The following is an 18078-nucleotide window of genomic DNA, read 5'->3' as shown; positions in this document are numbered from 1 at the left end:
AGTTCATTTTAAAAAGCTAGTTCTTTGTATTTGGGAAATTGGTGGCTCTCTTTGCCTTTTGGCTGTGTAACTGTACTTCCCAAATAATTGCATTTAAATCAGTTTCATCCCTAAAAACCGGTATAACAGCAAAAATGATTTGGCCCAAATTATTAAGAAATAAATTAACCAGAGGTTATTCGCCAATCCAGCTTATTTTAATTTGATTATTTCTTTTCTCAGCTCAGTTCCTGGAAAAATAATCTCGTGATTCTACCACAGGTGGAAAGTAAGTGCAAGTGAGGTCCAACAAATACCTTTATGTATCATCTTGCACTGATTTGAAGAAAGTAGTCTGAATTAATCCTAATTTGTTACCTATATTGCTTAAAAACTAACAGCAAAGTGGCCAGGAAGCTCCTATTTGCTACATATTCATTCTTCCTCCTCCAAAACACAACCAAACCTTTATTTATGCATTAAAGAGTACATGAAGCACAGAAAAAACCTGCTGAACTCATCAGCATAGGAGCAGGCTCATGCATTATCCTGTGTTTGATGGTCTTGTGCACAGTAGGCTGATGATCAGATTAGGATGCTTTACAAATCAATATGCAATTATCATGATTACAATGACGATTTTAGGAGATTATTTGCAAGATTAGTTTTAAAGAATGAGGCAAGGTGATATTCTTGCACTTCAGAGACTTTGCAGACAACTTAAACTTGCATATCAACTGAATTGGGAATAGCTGCTGCTGAAAACCCACTTTTACGCTAATGATGCAACTTCTGATCTGTCCAGAGACAAAGAATGCTGCCAGAAAGCATCTTTGGCCAAACTTTCACAGTGAGGACGAACAGACCCATGATGGGCTCTGGGGCTGGAAGCAGTGGAGAAGAGAAAGACTTGGTCTGGAATGGACAAAATCATCAGTTTTCAAATGGATATAAAAAATCTCCAGCATGAGCAATATCTGGGCTGAGCTCATGCTCTGCTGAATGATACTGACCTACACTGATTATTATCTTTTGAGTTTACCAGCTCTGTACGAGAAGCCAAATATTGTCATGTTGTTTTTATTCTTCTGCCATTCAACAGAGACTTAAATTTACAGGCTAAAGAGGTGGTAGGCTAATGATAACATGCTCAGTTCTGACAAGGGCAGCAGGTCTGGTTGTAAAAAGACACACTGCAAACTGCTTTTTGAGCCCTGACTTAAGAGTGTTAGTGAACCCTTTGGCCTAATTATTTTCCTAACACATAGGACGTCAAGCTGTGCCTGCTCCACTGAAAAGGCAAGCTCACATTTTGAGCTTACTTCCACTAAATATTTATGACCCATTTTTCTCCATGTACATAGTTCAAAGCAGTGAAGTAAACCTAACATTCATCAAAAGGGTTTTTTTTATTTCATTCCCTACATTCAAGGATGAATGCTTCTTCATTCCACCCCCCTAGCTGACAAACATTCATGACAAACTTCATCTCCTACCCTCTTGAACCTTTCCATCTAACGGTGCAAATCATCGTACTCTTTTTTGATCTAGAGATCAAACAGCTTCATCCTAGTTGAAGACCCAAGCAAGATTCAGTGTGTGCAAAAAGAAGAATGGACATGATGGGAAGCAACCCAAATCTCTGCAATGTAAGGAAAAGGCATCTGAGACCATTTGTGAGCCTGGTTTTAAAAATAAGTGCTGGAGGTTGACATTACTTTAATACATATTGGTTTAAATATGGACAAACAGCCTTGATTCTCCACTATTGCCCTTTGCTTCACAGCTGCTATTCCACAGGCTGTACTACTGTAATTTGCATCAGGATCAAGTTAATATTTTATTTCTTCTGGCCCCATAGTTAGCATATTTTTTCTGTAAGGCTCTGCTCAGATACCAGTAGGTTGAGTGCAATAGAAACAAACTATGGCAGTAACAAGGTCTTTGGAGACCTTCCTAGGTGCCATATTCAGAGCAGTTCCACATTTGTTCCAATCCATAACTGGGTTAGCCTGGACCATCATGACCCTCAGGAGATGAAGATGGTTTAGAGATGCCTTTGCAACTCTCTCCCTTCAAGTTACACCAAATACGAAGAACAAGCTCCTTGTTTCTTCTCTGTCACTATATATAGAACAGAAATTTCATACAGCTCTTCACAGCGATGGCAGTTCTCTTACCTGCATGCTGACACTTTAGCCAGAACTCAGTAACATACATGAAGAATTCCAGGGATTTTTTTTCTAGGGTGCGTCACTGTGCATTACTTACACCTCAATTTTACCTGTTATCACTCTGCTTGTTGAAGGCCTCTTTGAAATTTTACAGCGTTGATAACATTTGCATTTTTGTTAAATTTGCTAACTTATTACCATCCAATTTTTCAGATTTTTAATAAGAAGAGAAAAAAAATGTTCTGTGTTTTTGATGGTTCTCCCACAGAAAATTTCTTCCACAACTAACCTAAAAAGCAGAGACATAAAAAACCCCCAAGCACCTAATAGAATAATCCATTTCTCCTTTCCTCATATATGCTGTACCATTAGAATAATAACAAAAAAATCATTTCAGCTTCTCAATTTTATGCTAGCATGTATACTAGCCCTCCAATATCACCTGCCTTAATGGTGAACTGTCTCTCTTCCCGCCCCATTCCAATGGTAGAGCTATCACTGACTTAACTGGGCCAAGATTTCAATCTCAGTATTTATCAATAGGGCACATTTTTGAAAAGTATTAAGCTACAAAGTCTGATTTCAGACCCATAAAACACGATACTGGATTCTTCTGTGTTTAATGACCTTCTTTATATAATATTTTGCTTTCAGGATGCCTAGAAGGAAGTCATGGAGCTGGAATACAGACGGGTCTGGACCCAAGCCAAGAACCTATTTATCTTCATTAATCCTTTTTCAGGTCAGAATGAAATCCTACACAGAACTTTTTACATCATGGAAACTAGTTGTGAGGGAGCTAGAGCTTTCCAACGGGTGTGTTGGACACATGAAGCCCTCATGCCAGGAGCAATGGCGTGGGGAGGAAGGTTTGACAGGAGATTGAAGGGGAGTTGTCAGCTGCAATCAAGTCATTTAATGTAAACACGGAGTAAAATGAAGTTACTCAGGCATTGCTTTTGCTTTCAGGTTCATTTAGGTAGCTTTACAATCGCTTTATAAATACAGTTTTCTCCCTCTTTGTCTTGTAAATGACACACACAAGCAGTGCAGGACCAATTTGGGCACAAGCCAGAGGGAAGCAGCTACGCACAGAAGTGTGAAGGAGGTGATCCAAAGTCCCCCAGAATCACTGCAACTGTTTCCACTGATTTATGCTGTCCCACAGCCTATAAATATGGAATGTCTTGCCTCTTTCCAATTGCTATCAGTTTTAAGGATCTTAAATTATTCTTGTAAAGTAACTATGGATACTGAAGTCCAACAGCAGTGTAATTAAAACCGTGGTAGCACATCTGTTGATTAATAGGAGTGCCTTTGCAACTGTGCCAAGTCTGCGCTTTCATACTGCCACGTGTTTCAAAGCAGAGTGAAAGCAGAATCACGCAATTCCCCTGAAATGACTTTTTCTCATTTGTTTCTAGTAAGTAGTATCTCCATAACAGCCAGCTGATGAGATTAAATGAAATCTGGGAGGCACCAGCTTAACAGCACCGAAGATGCAAGGCCTTACTTTAACAGCTAAGGAAAAAATAAACCAGCACCAAAGTATGAACAATTTTGCTTACCACTGTGGCAACTTGACTTTAAGGTCGAAATACCATATCTATGAATGAGATAATTGTATTGTCTACATCTAATTTACTCTTTAGCCTTTCGAAAGCATATTGTAAAGGAGAATGTCAGCTAGCAGCAGTAAGTTCTAGCCGGATATCTGTGGAAGAATTAACATCCATCCACTCCTTTTGCACAGATGGCAACACTACTCCCTTCAAGCACACCCCACGTAGCTGTTGGTAAGGGAAAAAATAAAAAAGTTGCTCCTGCTGCAGAACTGGTACTAAAAAAGCTTCTGTTTAAAGTATGCACGCCGAGACATTTCCGAGCGAAATGAACAACAGGTCTTGCTGGTGTTGTCAGCTCTTCAAGGAAAAATCTCCAGCTCACTAGACACGGGAGCTGCTCAGAGTGGCAGGAGGCAGGAAAGACTTGGCAGGAGCTAAGGAAACGCGAGGGATCTAGCATCTGTGAAGTGAGAAGAAAAAGGCATTCCCTCCCCTTTCCCGTCACCCCTCCTTTATTGCAGCCACGGGTACGCTCCAGGCAGCAAGCGGCAGGCTGGGCTGGGGCGGCAGCTCTGAACCCTGGGGAGCCCGACGGCTAATGAGAATACTGACCATCCTCGCAGCCCCCCTGCCCTCCTCCTCCTCCTCCTCGGGTAAACACCTACTCTGAATCCCCACAGGACGGCCATGACCTCAGCTAGGGAGTCCGCTACTTCCATTGCTTTTTTTCTTTGTAAAACAGCTGTGGAAAAATCTGTGGATGTCACTGTCTGATAAAAAGCTAAAGCATCTTACAAAATCTTAAACAGCAAACCCAGGCTACTCAAGAAAGCTGCTACCAAGGTCCAGAACAACCACGTGTCTAACCTTGCTCATTCTGTTACCACTTATTCTTGTACTTAAAAACCTTCCAGATGCCTGATGGTCCATATAAACCAAACTAAACCAAACCCCAGATATTGGCTCAACAGCACTTTCACAAACAAGAAATGTTGATGAAGAACAGCAGCCTTGACCACCATGGACAAATGATTAAAAAACATTCTAGACATAAGCTGTTTATAATGTGACATTAATATCTTACTGTATACTGGGAAATTAAAAATAAAAAACTTCAGTGTAACTGTTGGCTCCTCAGTAAATCAGCAATTTCCATAGTGTAATTTGAGAAAAATTCCATATTTCTGTCCCCGCCAGTATATTAAAAAAGAAATAAGAAACTTTCAGGATTAAATTATGAGGAACAAATACATTACTTTGTTTTCTAAAGCATTTTAAAAATTACATGACTCGGTACAATTTTTTCATTGTATTTCTCTGTGAACTTTTTCTCCATGGAAATTGAACAGCTCTTGTTTTATGAAATGGATAGGTTCTATATGGCCTTAATCAATAACACCATCTGTCTCCAGGGCCACCCTCTACAAATCCTTCTATCTGGAAGCATTTCTGAGAATCAATAAAAGCAAAGGTTCCTATCAGTTACAGGGCTTATAAAAGGGGAAATTAATATGTTGGACCAGTTGCATGCTCTGTATGACCCTTCCCAATGGCCCATGCATCAATATCTTCAGTGATCTCAATACATCTTAAGACTTTATTAATAGGCCCTTGTAGCTTCACATTCCTCTCTTCAAGTAGAAAAAGCCCATTAATGCCCAATAATAGTTCTGCCAACGTGATCAGTAAAGGCTCTGGCTCTCTCTACATGTATAAAAAAATATGTAATCCTCTATTAGCACACGCAAGCCTATTTGAAACCATTATTTAAAAGGGCTACAAGAATTTGGAGTCATGTCTCGGCTTTCTCAGTGTTTCTTCTTTACAAGCTACTTCCAAGATGAATACAAATCCAGACTGTGGTGATGTGGCTGGGCTGAGTTTAAGGGAGGTGATACAGGAGAGACTTCAGCCCATCTCTACTAGGGCTGCTGAACACAGTAGCACACTCGGTGACTGTGAGGTCTGCTTCATGCCATTTATAAGCATCATCAAACTTCATCCAGGGCTCTTCCTGTGGTTCCTTTTGGAAAAAAAAGAAGATCTAGTCGATGAGAGCCTGTTTTTCACCAAAGCCATGCTCTGAGGAGAAACAACTCCTCCAGTGGGCAGACATGCAGCCAACTCTACCCAGCCTCCGCAGATGTCTCTCTTCCTTTTTTTCTCTCTTAAATATTCTGCAAACCCTTCAGTAGAAGTTATGGTGTCAGGAAACTCTAGAAGGAAACTGCCTTCACTTTCAGCTCCTCCTGCGGGCTCCTCTATAGATCTTTGAATGTAGTAGCACCATGAATGAAATGGATTCCCATGACCTCGGGATCAGTTTTTTAAAAAACACATGAATTAACTGAGCTTTTTATGGTTTTGTCAGAAGAGAGATAACCTGTGCTCAAAAGACCTACAATGTGACATACAAAAAGCAGGGAAGTCTTACCTCACGAGGTCCAGCGGTTGGTATTTATACCACACTCCCCAGGAAGCCCAGCACTCGTAGAGCAGGTGTCTGTGGTTTTCTGCCCCATGTGTTCTTATTGAATTCTTACTTCTGTAACTTCCCTAAAATACAAATCTGGACATTAATGAACAACAGCAGCAAAAAAAGAATATCTAAGAAATCTCTCTCACTAGCAGTATGGATAAGATGATTTATGCAAACTCCATACTTGTGCACCAAAAGCTAAATATGACATTAAAAGGACAATTTCCTCTGACTTCAATAAGATTTGAGATTATTCTTCCTAAGAAATTTATGATAAATGGTGTTCAAGTCAAAGACTATAAATTGGAGAATCTCAAAGACAAAACCACAGCATGATATTTTTCCTCTCTGAAAACATAATAATTTATCAAACCCAAACACTTTTTACAGAACAGATCCAGAACAACTCTTCTTATTCATCTCTTTTTGCAAGAAAAAAAGCAATTTTTTCCCAAGAAAAAAGCATTACTAAATGGGAGGGATGTCAGAGACAGACACAGAATGCAAAAGAGAGTAATAACATAAATAAGATCGAGAATAAATGATTACACAATCAAGAATTCATTTTGTGGGAAATGTCTGTTCAAAAAGAAAAAAAAAACTGAGAAAAATACCTCATGAAGAGGAAATGCAGCTTCATAGGAGCCATTACTGAGCAATCGATTCAGACCTAAGAATCAAAAGTATCCAATTATTTACCAATAGGACCAGAAAAACTGCTAAGTAAAAAGCAAAACACATTTTCATAATAAGCTGGCTAAATAAAGTTTGAAGCTCATTGACAGTAAAAGATACATGTAGAAAAATTCATCTTTTATAGATTTTGATGAACTAAGATATAATACAAGCAAAGACTTGTTCAAATATTAATCATAATCTATCATTTATTATGCTGGAGGTTTAAAGATTCATTTGCCAAATCCATCTTTAGCATAACTTCAGTGAAATCAGGGACCTCACACCAGGATTGAAGTTTGACCCTGTAAATTATGGTCTAAGGAAGCTATTTAAACGAAAGGCTGTATTTCTTGGGAGCTGAAAAATTCAGGGAAGATCTTTACACTTTTGAACTGCAGGCCAGTAAAGCAACTGAAACTCTTAATTTCCATATGATAACAACATTGTAAAATATGTTCAGCTTATGTCTTAAAAAAGCTGCTGGACTAACAAACAGAACAGGCACAAGACAGGCTGCAGTAGTACAAGACCAGAAAATATACCTGAACCTGAACAAAAAGGATTGTTATTTGGAACAAAAAAGTAATCATACACCCCACTTGGTCAGGCCTTGTCCCTCTTTAATGAGAACCTTGAGGGAAATAATGAATGATTGCTGAGATGTGGGCACTTTTCACTTGGGAAGTCACCAAAATAGGACTGAACAACTATCTGGCAATGCAAAACTAAATACTGTCACTAACAACTTGAAGGCATTTGAACCCCATTGACCAAGGAGCAAAGAATCCTGGTTCCTTTCCTAATTCACAGGGGAATAAGTCAACATAAATAGCACTTTCAGTGATTGCATTGGCGTCTGCTTGGCAGAATATGCTTTACTCCAAAGTCTCTGGCAGAAAAGCAAAACCTGTACAGCCGAGCCGGGCTTTGCTCAGCCCGGTGATCAATGCAAGGTTGTGTTCATGGCAGGTACAACACAAGCAGGTATGTGAGGGAGCTTGGGATCTTGAGGCAGGCAGGGACTGCAAGCGTGTGTGCTAAACGCAATGGCTGCATGCATGGCGTGAGTTCTTCCCTTTCTTCTCTCCCCTCTGCTCGGTCTCGTTGCTCAGAGCTATTGCTGCCCTCATCCCGGGAGCTGAGGAAGAAACAAGTGAAGTTCTGGGATGATTCTCTACCTCTTGAGGAAGGATGGGGTTTAAACAGCAGGGAAGTGAAATAGGCTGCAGAGTTTTATGGGGATTGCCTCTCCGTTTGTGATGCTCCAGTCGCGATGGGGTACACACGCAGTATGTGCTCTGTACCACAAGGCAGAAGAGGATCGCTGGTTTTGTGCTCCAGCTCTCCTCTGTCACTGCCTGCTCCCCTGGATCTGCGTACGTGCCGCTCCGAAGGTCCGCTCCACGCACTATTTGAAAGCGATGCCACAGTTATGCATGGCACCCTTTGCACTGAGGACATCATTGGTGAACTCCCTTTGGACCTACAGCAGGTACAGAGATACAGAACCTTCTGTCTCCCTTAGGGCTGGGCAGGTAGCTGGGGAGAAGCTCTACAGGCTGAGATGTACAGCAGCACAAATCTTGCCATCCTTCCAAATCCATTTTTATCAAGGAGTAAAAGCTTTTCTGCACGAGTCTATCTGCTTCTCCAGGGTCCTTAATCTGTACGTATTTCTTGCTTAAGTCAGTCTCTTTCCTTGCAGAAGTGATAAATCCCACGTGGTGACATACGTGCCTGTGAAAGCAGCCTGATATTACAGAGAAATGATCGGGTCTTCCAGGCAAAGCCCCTAAAACAGCAGTGGGTGAGATGTAAACAGCCCAAAACTGAGGTGATTAAAAAGGAAGCAAGAGTGTTACGAGCCCAGGCAGACTTCTCCTCTTTTTTCGGTGGGACTTAGCACCCACGTCTAAAAGCACATTGTCAGCACTTACCAATTTTGTTTTTCCCTTCTTCGTATTTCACTCTTTGTAAGATATGGTGTACAATTCTACTTCTTGTAGCATTATTGAAGAAAGTATCTTTGTTGTGTATGATAAAGCTATATAAAAATACAAACAAAGGGCATATCAGGAATATATAGTATCATGTTTAAAGCAAATACTGAGTTCCATTACTTTCTATAGCACACTAAAAATCTACAGTATGTGAGCAAGTGCAAGGAAGACTAAAGGACACCAGATTAAGTGAGATGATTCACCGGATGAGATGATGTCAGTAATAGTATTCGTTCCCTAACAAAGAATTACATGGAGAAGTCTAGAGAAAGATCAAAGATACTTAGGCATTCATTATGATAAGCATCACTTTTAGATAATTCACTGAATACTACAAAATACTTGCACAAAAATTTGCAAAAGCCTAAGATTTGTAAGTGCAGCTGTAGAAATTCACATTTGATTTCTATTTCAGGCTTCTTTATTACACTTTACCATTAAGAGTCAGATGGAAACATCTACTTGGTAAACCACTCTTACTGAAAATCAAATGCTATGTTAGAAACGGAAAACATGACATACTCCTATGTTTGGTCCTGGAAGAGTAGAAAATTAGCTTTCAGAAGCTACTTATGAAGTTACATATGAATGCAGGTTCAATAGTTTAGACAGAACAGTGATGAGTCCAGGAAATTAAAAAAAAAAAAAAAAGCCACAAAATGTATTGTATTGATTAGATTGACTGGCATAATATATTTTTTATAGATTTTTTTAATCCCAATATACATACTCAAGGAAAACAAGACATTTTAGCATATCATCATAATGACTGGAAAAATGGAAACAATATAAGTAAAGGTATAAAAGACAAGTTGCTCCAAGAGCACCATAATTAATGAAACCTGGTTTTCTAAAGGTTACTGTCTCAAGTCTCCTTTCCCACTCCACCCCAGATACTCCCAGGAGTAATATTCGAAGGATTTTGACAAAAACGAAATACTGTCATCACAGAAGCCTTAATGCTTAAGGAAATTAGATTAAAAAACAAGCTAAACTCTAAAGTAGATAAAAAAGCGTTATTTCCAGCTGAAGCTGGAGCTTTGTATTAGGCTGTTTTAGTAGCAGCAGAAACACATTAAAAAACAGTAGTGAAACAGAAATGAACAGTTAGCATTTTTCCCACTTTGTGTCATTTTCTTTTAATGTCTGACTTTCCTCTCCAAGATCTCACCTCCCAGTAATCTCCATTCTGGCTTAGCTATGAGTTCTCGTAGCTACTGATTCAGTTGAGAACTGAATCACCTTATCTGGAAAACCAGCAACCTTGATCCAGGTAACACCGACAGTGTTCTTCTATTCTCCTTGTGGTACAAGGTTATTTTGCCCATCTGTTATCATGACTATGTCATACTGCAACCACAGGTAGTTATTTCAACAGCTTTTCTGGACAAGTAGGTTAATAGTTTTTCCGCATTTAGTCACTTCTATTTTCATGAATCATGAATGAAAAAAAGGCAAAAATCAAACATTATGCAATCTTAAAAAGAAATAAGAACTACTCGTTTAAACAAACACTTTAGTCATTTGCATTCATTTGTAAACTTAGCAGTTGTGTTGTTACAGCTTTTGATCTCACGTGGCTGAGAAGGAGCAACCAGATGTGTCTGTGAAGCAGATGTCAACACCTCAGTGTAACAACCACCATGGCGAGCTCTGCCTATTCCCGAACTAGCTGAAGCAGTCCTAAAACACGTTTGAGTGTAAGAGCTGCAGAGGTTCTGCCCTGCCCATCCTTGTGCCAGTAAAAGGGATCTGAGGGCAGGAGGGGGAGAGGAGAGGGAGAACTCACCACGACTAGAGCATGCCAAGAACATGTCCTTCAGTGTTTTCTGACATTACTCGTGGAGACGTGGATGCAGAAGAGATGCTTGAGTTCACCAAAGGTGGAAAAGGAGTGTCAAAATGAGTCCTCTGGATATCTTGGGCTACCCCTAACAATATCATTGTTTTGGGATGATAAAGTTTAAAAACAATCCTCACCTATTTTTGAATATAAAAATCACAGTTTTTTTTTCTTTTGTTTAGCTCAAATGCTCAGATCATTTCTGGGAAATTGACTGTAGCGGAGCCCCAGGAAGAGCAGTATCACCACCACCAAGAGGGCAGGGAGCCCTGGCACAGTAAACAAAAATAGGCAGACATGAGTGGGAGGCATTGAAAGGTTGAGAACATCTCCAGTGGTTTTAACTATGTGTTACAACATCCCACGTAGAGGTTAACATAAATTAGGCCAATGCCAGGGAGGTTTCAATTGACCTCAAAAATCACAGGAGTTGCTCTTGTCAGGTGAGAATCACGCAGTTCGTGTTGTGCAGGACTTAACCTTTTCTACCAGCACCCTTCTCTCTCACACTTTATGGGCATTTCTTCCTCCAAAATGTTTGTGCTCCAGGTTATCTCCTTTCTGAATGTGGGTGGTAAAGTAAATCCATATTCACAGAAGAGCCATCAAGGCTATTTAATGGTCTGCAGCATCCAATGAGGAATTCAGAGAAGAAAGGCTGTCTCAGTCTATGGAGAATCTCACCCTTCAAATTCCAGTTCACAGAGGCCAGAGCTGAAGACATTTCCAAACTAAGTGTAGATAAACATTCATCAGACATTACTGAGCTATAAACTGCATAAGGCAGAGGCTTTCTAGAGATGCTTTCAGAGGGAAGAGTTTCCTCAGCTGTTCTGTTTCTGCTGCCCTTGTTAGAATTTCAATAGGCACAAGGGTTTGAATATTCATAAGAGCAATACAGCTTGTTTTCAGGCTCAGTAAGGGTTTAGGCTTTATATTTAGGAGACAGTTCGTTGAAGGTTTTGATCACTTTGTCACCTCATTTATAAGATAAAATGTAGTAAGGGTTAATAAACTATTATTTTTATTGCCCGTGAAGTTAATGTATAGGTAGATAATAAAGCCAGTGATTTGTTCCACACCACTTATAACCGTTAGCCTGGTCCTGTAAGTCTTATTTGTGTGAGCTGTCCTTACTCAAAAGGAAAATCCCAATGAAGATAATGAGAACACTTCTGGCAGGAAAGGTTCCAGAGTTGATCCTTAATTAAAGTCCCTTTTAAAAATGTCATTGTGGCAATATTGCTCTTACATTCATACTGTAAGTGACATGAAGAGTCAGTGAAGGTTAATTGCTTTGAAATTATATTTGTAGCTTTCTTAATTAGACTCTGAACTGGAGTTTTCAAACTATCTTTCCAAGGATAACAAAGCACAGCAAAGCTAACTGTCATCTAAAGAATGCCCTCAAATTAATGGGAATTCAACCAAGAACAAACTGCCAATGAATTCCTGTTCATACATTCTCTTTGGTAATTTTGCAGGCTGTACAAACCCTTTAGAGGTAAATTTAGCTCTTGAATCTTTGTCTAATACCCATTTGAAAAGAAATGGTTTTACTTTTCAATTTATTTTGGAGACGCAAAAGGCAGGAAAAGGCTATTTTCCGCTGTACTGGTAAGACATACAAACTGAAAGCTGAACACCCGTGGTCTGGTTACAAAGCTACAGGGTGAGGACACGTGCGTGCATGGATCAACGTGCATCTTTGCTCCATGGGATCCCCAGACACGGAAACATTTGATGTCTGACACTCACCATACCGAAAGCTATGTTCCAAGCAAATGCCTACGCTGGAAGCAATACAAACTAAAAGCACAGATGTCATCCGAAGTAGTAATCGCTATATTAGAAGTGTATTCTTTAGTACAGGAGAAATGTCCAACCCTCTGCACTCCCAGGTAAACCCCCGGTGGTAGCTAGCTGTCCTTTGCTGAGGCAATAGCAGGTTCTTACCTCGTCTAACATCAGAGAAAGAAAATCATCAGCCGTAGTACCAGCAACAAGATGAGCCTGCAGTATTCCAGTGAGTATTACCACACATGCCCATAGGTCATAGGTTATTTGTTTGAAAATGGGTATATTATTATCACTTTTTTTGTTTTCATTTTGCTTGACACTTAAGGCTGCAGCTGACATTTTTGTTTATCAAAAGAAAATATTTATTAATGGTTAACGGGGAGTTTTCACATCATATGCCTAAAACAGGATCACTTCTGGATGAAGAATGTATTAGTGGCTTTGTCTGTTTCAGATTTGGCACATCACAGCCTCTAAAGTAAAACAGAGAGTCGTGAAAGTGCTGAATCCCTCCTCCACCTTCCTCTGCCCTTCCCCCCAAATCACCCTGACAACCAAATTGCTTCTTAATTTAAACTGGTGCACTCAGGAATATTCATCTGAGATAGAATGAGCTTTATGTATTTTTCAGGGATGCCCTGTTTCATTCAGTTTGCCAGGCAATTAAAACTTCCAGAATCAGACAGTATTTGAAAAACCCATTACAGGGCATTTCCGAGTTTGGCTGCACAAAGATTTGTTTAAGAGCAGGAATCTTACAGAACTGTGATTCCCTGCTTATCAAAAGCCATTTGCAAATGTATAGTTATTACACTGTAGATGTATTTAAACCCAAGAGCGACCATCCTGGTTCAAAACAAGTAAGCGTCCGTGCAGCCCTGCGCCCCATCTCCAGCGGTAGCTGCTCCCTGACCCATCCAGGATCTGGGGGTGAAGCAGCTCAGGGGACACGGGCACACATCATCTTGGTAGGGACGGGATTTATTAGGGCCAATCTGAGCATCAGAGAAAGCTTAAAACGTAACTCCACCCTGAGACACACCTGTCTTGGAAATCTGACAAAGAGACAGGACGAGATCCTCCTCATGTACCACGAGGGGACATAGTACAAATGAGAATAATTCCATTAACCTCTGGTATGCAGGGCCATTTTTGTTTAATTAATCCAGACTTTGTCCTAGTCCTCCTAACTGTGTAAATTTTAAATCTAATTTTCACTGAAGTAATAAATATTTAAGTGGTTTATTCAATTATATATTAGATTAATATTTAACCAGAGAGTTTATCACCTTTGGAAGAAAAAAAAAAGGGGGGGAGAAAACAGCTCCTGATACAAAGTTTGAAATGCCTAAACAGCATTAAAAGCATTTTCCTAGCTAGTATACAGCTATCTAAGACATTGCAGCTAATTACTAGTTTACTACTCCCAACTGACTAGCAGTTCACTACACAAAATAACCAAGATGTGGTAGAAAAATAACTAATTGTCATCATGTCTGATGGAAAACATTTTTCACATATTGTGAACTGTGCATTCTTGTAACTGATAGTTTTCAGAAGAAATGCTTTAGCATAAATAAAGCTCTTCCCAAACTGTGGCTGCAGAAGAGAGATACTACTCAGAAGCCTATCTTGAAAATTATTATTTTGTACTCCACACAAATTAAAAAAAAAAAAAAAATGCTTGCCTCAGCTAGGCAGAGCTTCTTTCCTCCAAAAAGAGATTTCCTATTACTTAGGAAATAAGATTAATTTTGGTCTTCACAATTTTGAGATATACCCTATAAGTTATGCCATAATCTCTTTAAAAGAAAACTTGAAGCCCTGCTGCAAAAGTTATAGGCGCATCTTACAAATGTGATGGTTGTATTTTCTTCTTTGTCTGTTTTGGAGGGAGAGCAGATGGTTAACTGTGCCTCTTAAACCAAATGTAGTTTTTTTCTGAAAGCTAGCCTTTCTCCACATCTGGCCTTTCCCATCTGAATGGGAAAGAAAAATGCAAGAAAGAAAAAGACCATCAATATGATCTACTAAAATTGCACATGCTCATTGTACATCAATATTTTAAAAATATTAATTCCTATTGAAAAAAGGTCTGATCAGGCCTTGCCGATTTTGGTCTTAACTATTTTTCTCCCTAGACTCCATATCGTAAGTATTGTCAGTCATCTGTCTTTCCATGCTTTTAAAAGCAGCTATCACAAATGAAGACTGTGCTCAGATCATGTTACAAACATCACCTGTATCAGACTGGAGACCTGGGTGTGAAAACTGTGGCTAGATCAAAAAAGATAAACTGCCTGTTCTTTGATGAGGTGAAAAACATCCGAGGTTATGAAGAAAGGAAGAAATAAGGAATTCCAGACCCAGATTGCAATATTTGGACAAACATCATACAGGGACAAGCTCATATGAGTATTTAAGGAATAATATTTTAGAAAATTGAAAGCACATAAAACCAGGAAAGAAGGAAGAATTCTGCAACCTCCAGCTACAGTATGTGGCAAAACCTACAGTGAAGACATGGAGGTCTTATCTGAAAATTCAGTATATGGAGATTTATATTTCCAAGATGGTTGTATTTGTGAATGATTTACTACATCGTCATTAAGTAATTGTTCAGCATGTACTTGGATAAACATTGATTTATGACAACACAGAAATCCCAGATATGTTCAGCTGGCAAACGTAAGTATCTTGCTCTCCAGAAATACTTGTACAATAGCCAGAAAAATCCTTGTTAGTGTAATTAAAGGACTGATTATATGTTTTAGGCTCCTGTGGCTATTTCTTAAAGAACAGCTTAGTGTACTTCCCACTCATCTCTTCTTCTCACTTAGGATTCCAGATCTGCAAGAAATTTTTCTCTTTTTTACTATAAACCTGAAACTCAAAATCTCTACCTAAGATCTGATAAAAAGCAGACACTAGTGACATTTTTTGGCTAAAACTTTAACACAGTGCGCAAGGACTGAAAGCCTTGCATTTATTCTCCATTCCCCGAGGACTTCAAGAACTCAGCATGTTACAAACTCTTTTTCCTTCCTCAAAAAATGGCCCTAGGTTGGATGAAAAGACTTTAACACCACTGAAATCTGGTCAGCCAGCTGAGCGTCAGTGCGATGCTGGGACCCTCCCCGTCCTGTGCACGTTCTGTCTGAATCCGTTTCGGCACAACCGTGTGATGGGAGGGGATGCAGAGTCACATCTAAAAGCCCAAGAGTAAGGAAGAGACTGTCCCTGGTTTTCTAGCCTAAAGGATAATGTACTTGTTGAAGACAATGTGAACTCCACAAGTAACTGCCCACGACAATTATGTACCCTCCGTTATAATTATAATATAGTATAGTATAGTATGGTAAGAGCAGTCCAGCAAAACCCTAACTACACTAAATATGAAAATGCATGGACTTTTCTTACCACTGGCAAACTGCAAGCAAAATTATCATAACATTATTGTAGATGGCAATTCTTCATTTCTGCAGCTCAAGAATTTCAGTAACTATTTATCTTCACATTCCTAAAACGGTATTGTGGGTCTCTGGGCTAGAAATTTAAATAAAAGCCCTGACAGGTTTTAAAAAAATAAATCATGTTACATTTAATTAGCAACTTTTTCACTTGTTAAAAAGCAAGTAAAAGCTTATGTAATGCAACAGTGACAACTGAAAACTGAAGCTTTAATCTAATATGGAGGCAGGATTTTAACAACTTTGGATCATTTCTGTTCCTGTTCTGAGTAGGTGACAATTATCAGTGCTGTCCTCGTGAAGGTTACCACACTTAGCAGTGGGTAGAGGTGAAAAAGAAATAATTTTCTTAGTGATCAAACCCTCTTCTGGCACAACTGACTCAGACAAATGAAGGTGCCAGTCACAGTAATCACTATATCAGTTAATATGTGTTGGGATAAACATAGAAAAATCCACTTCTACTCATATTTTCCCCATGTTTGGGGATAGGTGGGCACCTTTACTACTGGCTCGTTACATATAGGTCCTTCAACAGAATGTTTATGTATAACTTGAAGAAGCAGCAATTTGTACAAAGTAAATGAACCCCAACATAATACACTTGACTGTTAACTGATACTAATAAAATCATTCTTTTTAACTCTACATTTCCAATTATTTGATACCCACACTCCACAACCAAAGATTAAAAGCACATACTAAAGATGTTCCCGAAATGCTCTAATTACCGACTTACCCTGAAATTCTTGGAACAATTAAAATGCCTGCATGCAACTCACTAGACGAATATTGAACAAGTCATTATATTTTGAAATTCTAGTGAAGCAGAGTAAGACAGACACAGTCAACAGGAACACGAGAACCCCGTCAGAGCCAGCACCTTTTGGGAGAAGGAGGGCAGCTCAGCCAGCATTTTATCAGTCCCCCCACAAAAGGAAAGGAAGGGTACACAGAAAGCAAAACAGAAAATGTCAGGCCTGCTGGGGAGTAAAACTTCAAAGTCTGCAATGATGTAAAAGAAGTGCCAAACAACAGCGGGAATGTTAATCAAACTAACACAGTATTTAATAACCCCCCCTGCCAGTTTACCAACACAAACAAGAGCAAGGCAGAAGAGCGAAAAAAATGTTCTGCTTCATATATGCCAATTCTCCTTCCAGCCACAAAAAACCTTTATGTGCTTTAATTTTAAGGGAAGTTAATAATTAATATTACTGTTAATAAAAATATCAACCCAAATGCCCCCATTTCTAAATTTTTTATTTTCACTGGTCTATTATTGAACTAACTTGCTCCTACTCTTCCTCTTGCAGGGCACAATAACCGACCCATCTTTTTGCTCGGGTATCGGAAGACTCTGTAGTCTGAACCTGATGTCTATTTAGGGCACAGACGTTTAGTGGAGATAACCCTGGCTGGTGACTGGTGCTGGGGCAGACTTCTACTGAAATTTCCTTGGAGATTTGCACCTGGTTTTGTTTTTCTGTTGTATTTGGAAAGACACTACTTATGGCAGAGGAGGTCTGTTTTATTCATTCCTATTGCAGCTTATAAATCCAGTCCCTGAAAAGCTGTTCATTCAAAGCGAGGCATTCAAGAGCATTACATCAGCTTGGCTTCTCCCTGAATAAAATCACATATTTCAGATTTTTAGCCTTTGAGCTGCCTGTAATTCTTTCTGTTAACCTTCTGTTGGTACCCTGGTTAGTGTTGTCTATTCTTTGTGATTTTGTTCTCAGTTAGTCAATGACTGTTTCCCATATCACAAACACTGTAACTACCCATAACACACCCTCTTTCTCCAAAATTTGTCAGGCCTGAAGTTCAATGTGGGATCAGAAAGTCACGTGGGGCTTTTTCTGTTTTGCGTTTTGCAAGTGAATAAAGGCTTCTAGTAGTCAAATGATTTCTCTAGTGACCTTGGTGCAACACTAGTGCCACTGGTACGGTTGGACAAGTGTCACTGGATAGGTCTTAACACTGGCATTTTACAAGCAGTTTTGCTTTCATAAAAGACAGAGAAATACAAACAAAGCAACATCCTCTGCTCTCTTTAGAGTTCTGTTCGTTCTACAATCGTAACTAGG

The 18078-nt window shown here is 39.4% G+C and overlaps 1 protein-coding gene across 1 annotated transcript in view; it reads right to left on the bottom strand.

Moving 5' to 3' along the window:
- ANO4 (anoctamin 4) overlaps positions 1-18078 on the bottom strand; it is a 110223-nt gene that overhangs the window by 41942 nt on the left and 50203 nt on the right. The window contains exons 8-10 of the mRNA XM_010561988.1: positions 8813-8919; positions 6812-6867; positions 6153-6274 (exon numbers count right to left, since the gene is read on the bottom strand). Of these exons, the coding sequence (XP_010560290.1) occupies positions 6153-6274; positions 6812-6867; positions 8813-8919 (285 nt within the window). The remainder of the gene's footprint in view (positions 1-6152; positions 6275-6811; positions 6868-8812; positions 8920-18078) is intronic.

This window comes from Haliaeetus leucocephalus, unplaced genomic scaffold, assembly GCF_000737465.1.
Source record: "Haliaeetus leucocephalus isolate CR32 unplaced genomic scaffold, Haliaeetus_leucocephalus-4.0 Scaffold151, whole genome shotgun sequence".
Taxonomy (NCBI): Eukaryota; Metazoa; Chordata; class Aves; order Accipitriformes; family Accipitridae; genus Haliaeetus; species Haliaeetus leucocephalus.
This window is presented reverse-complemented; position numbering and strand designations above follow the sequence as displayed.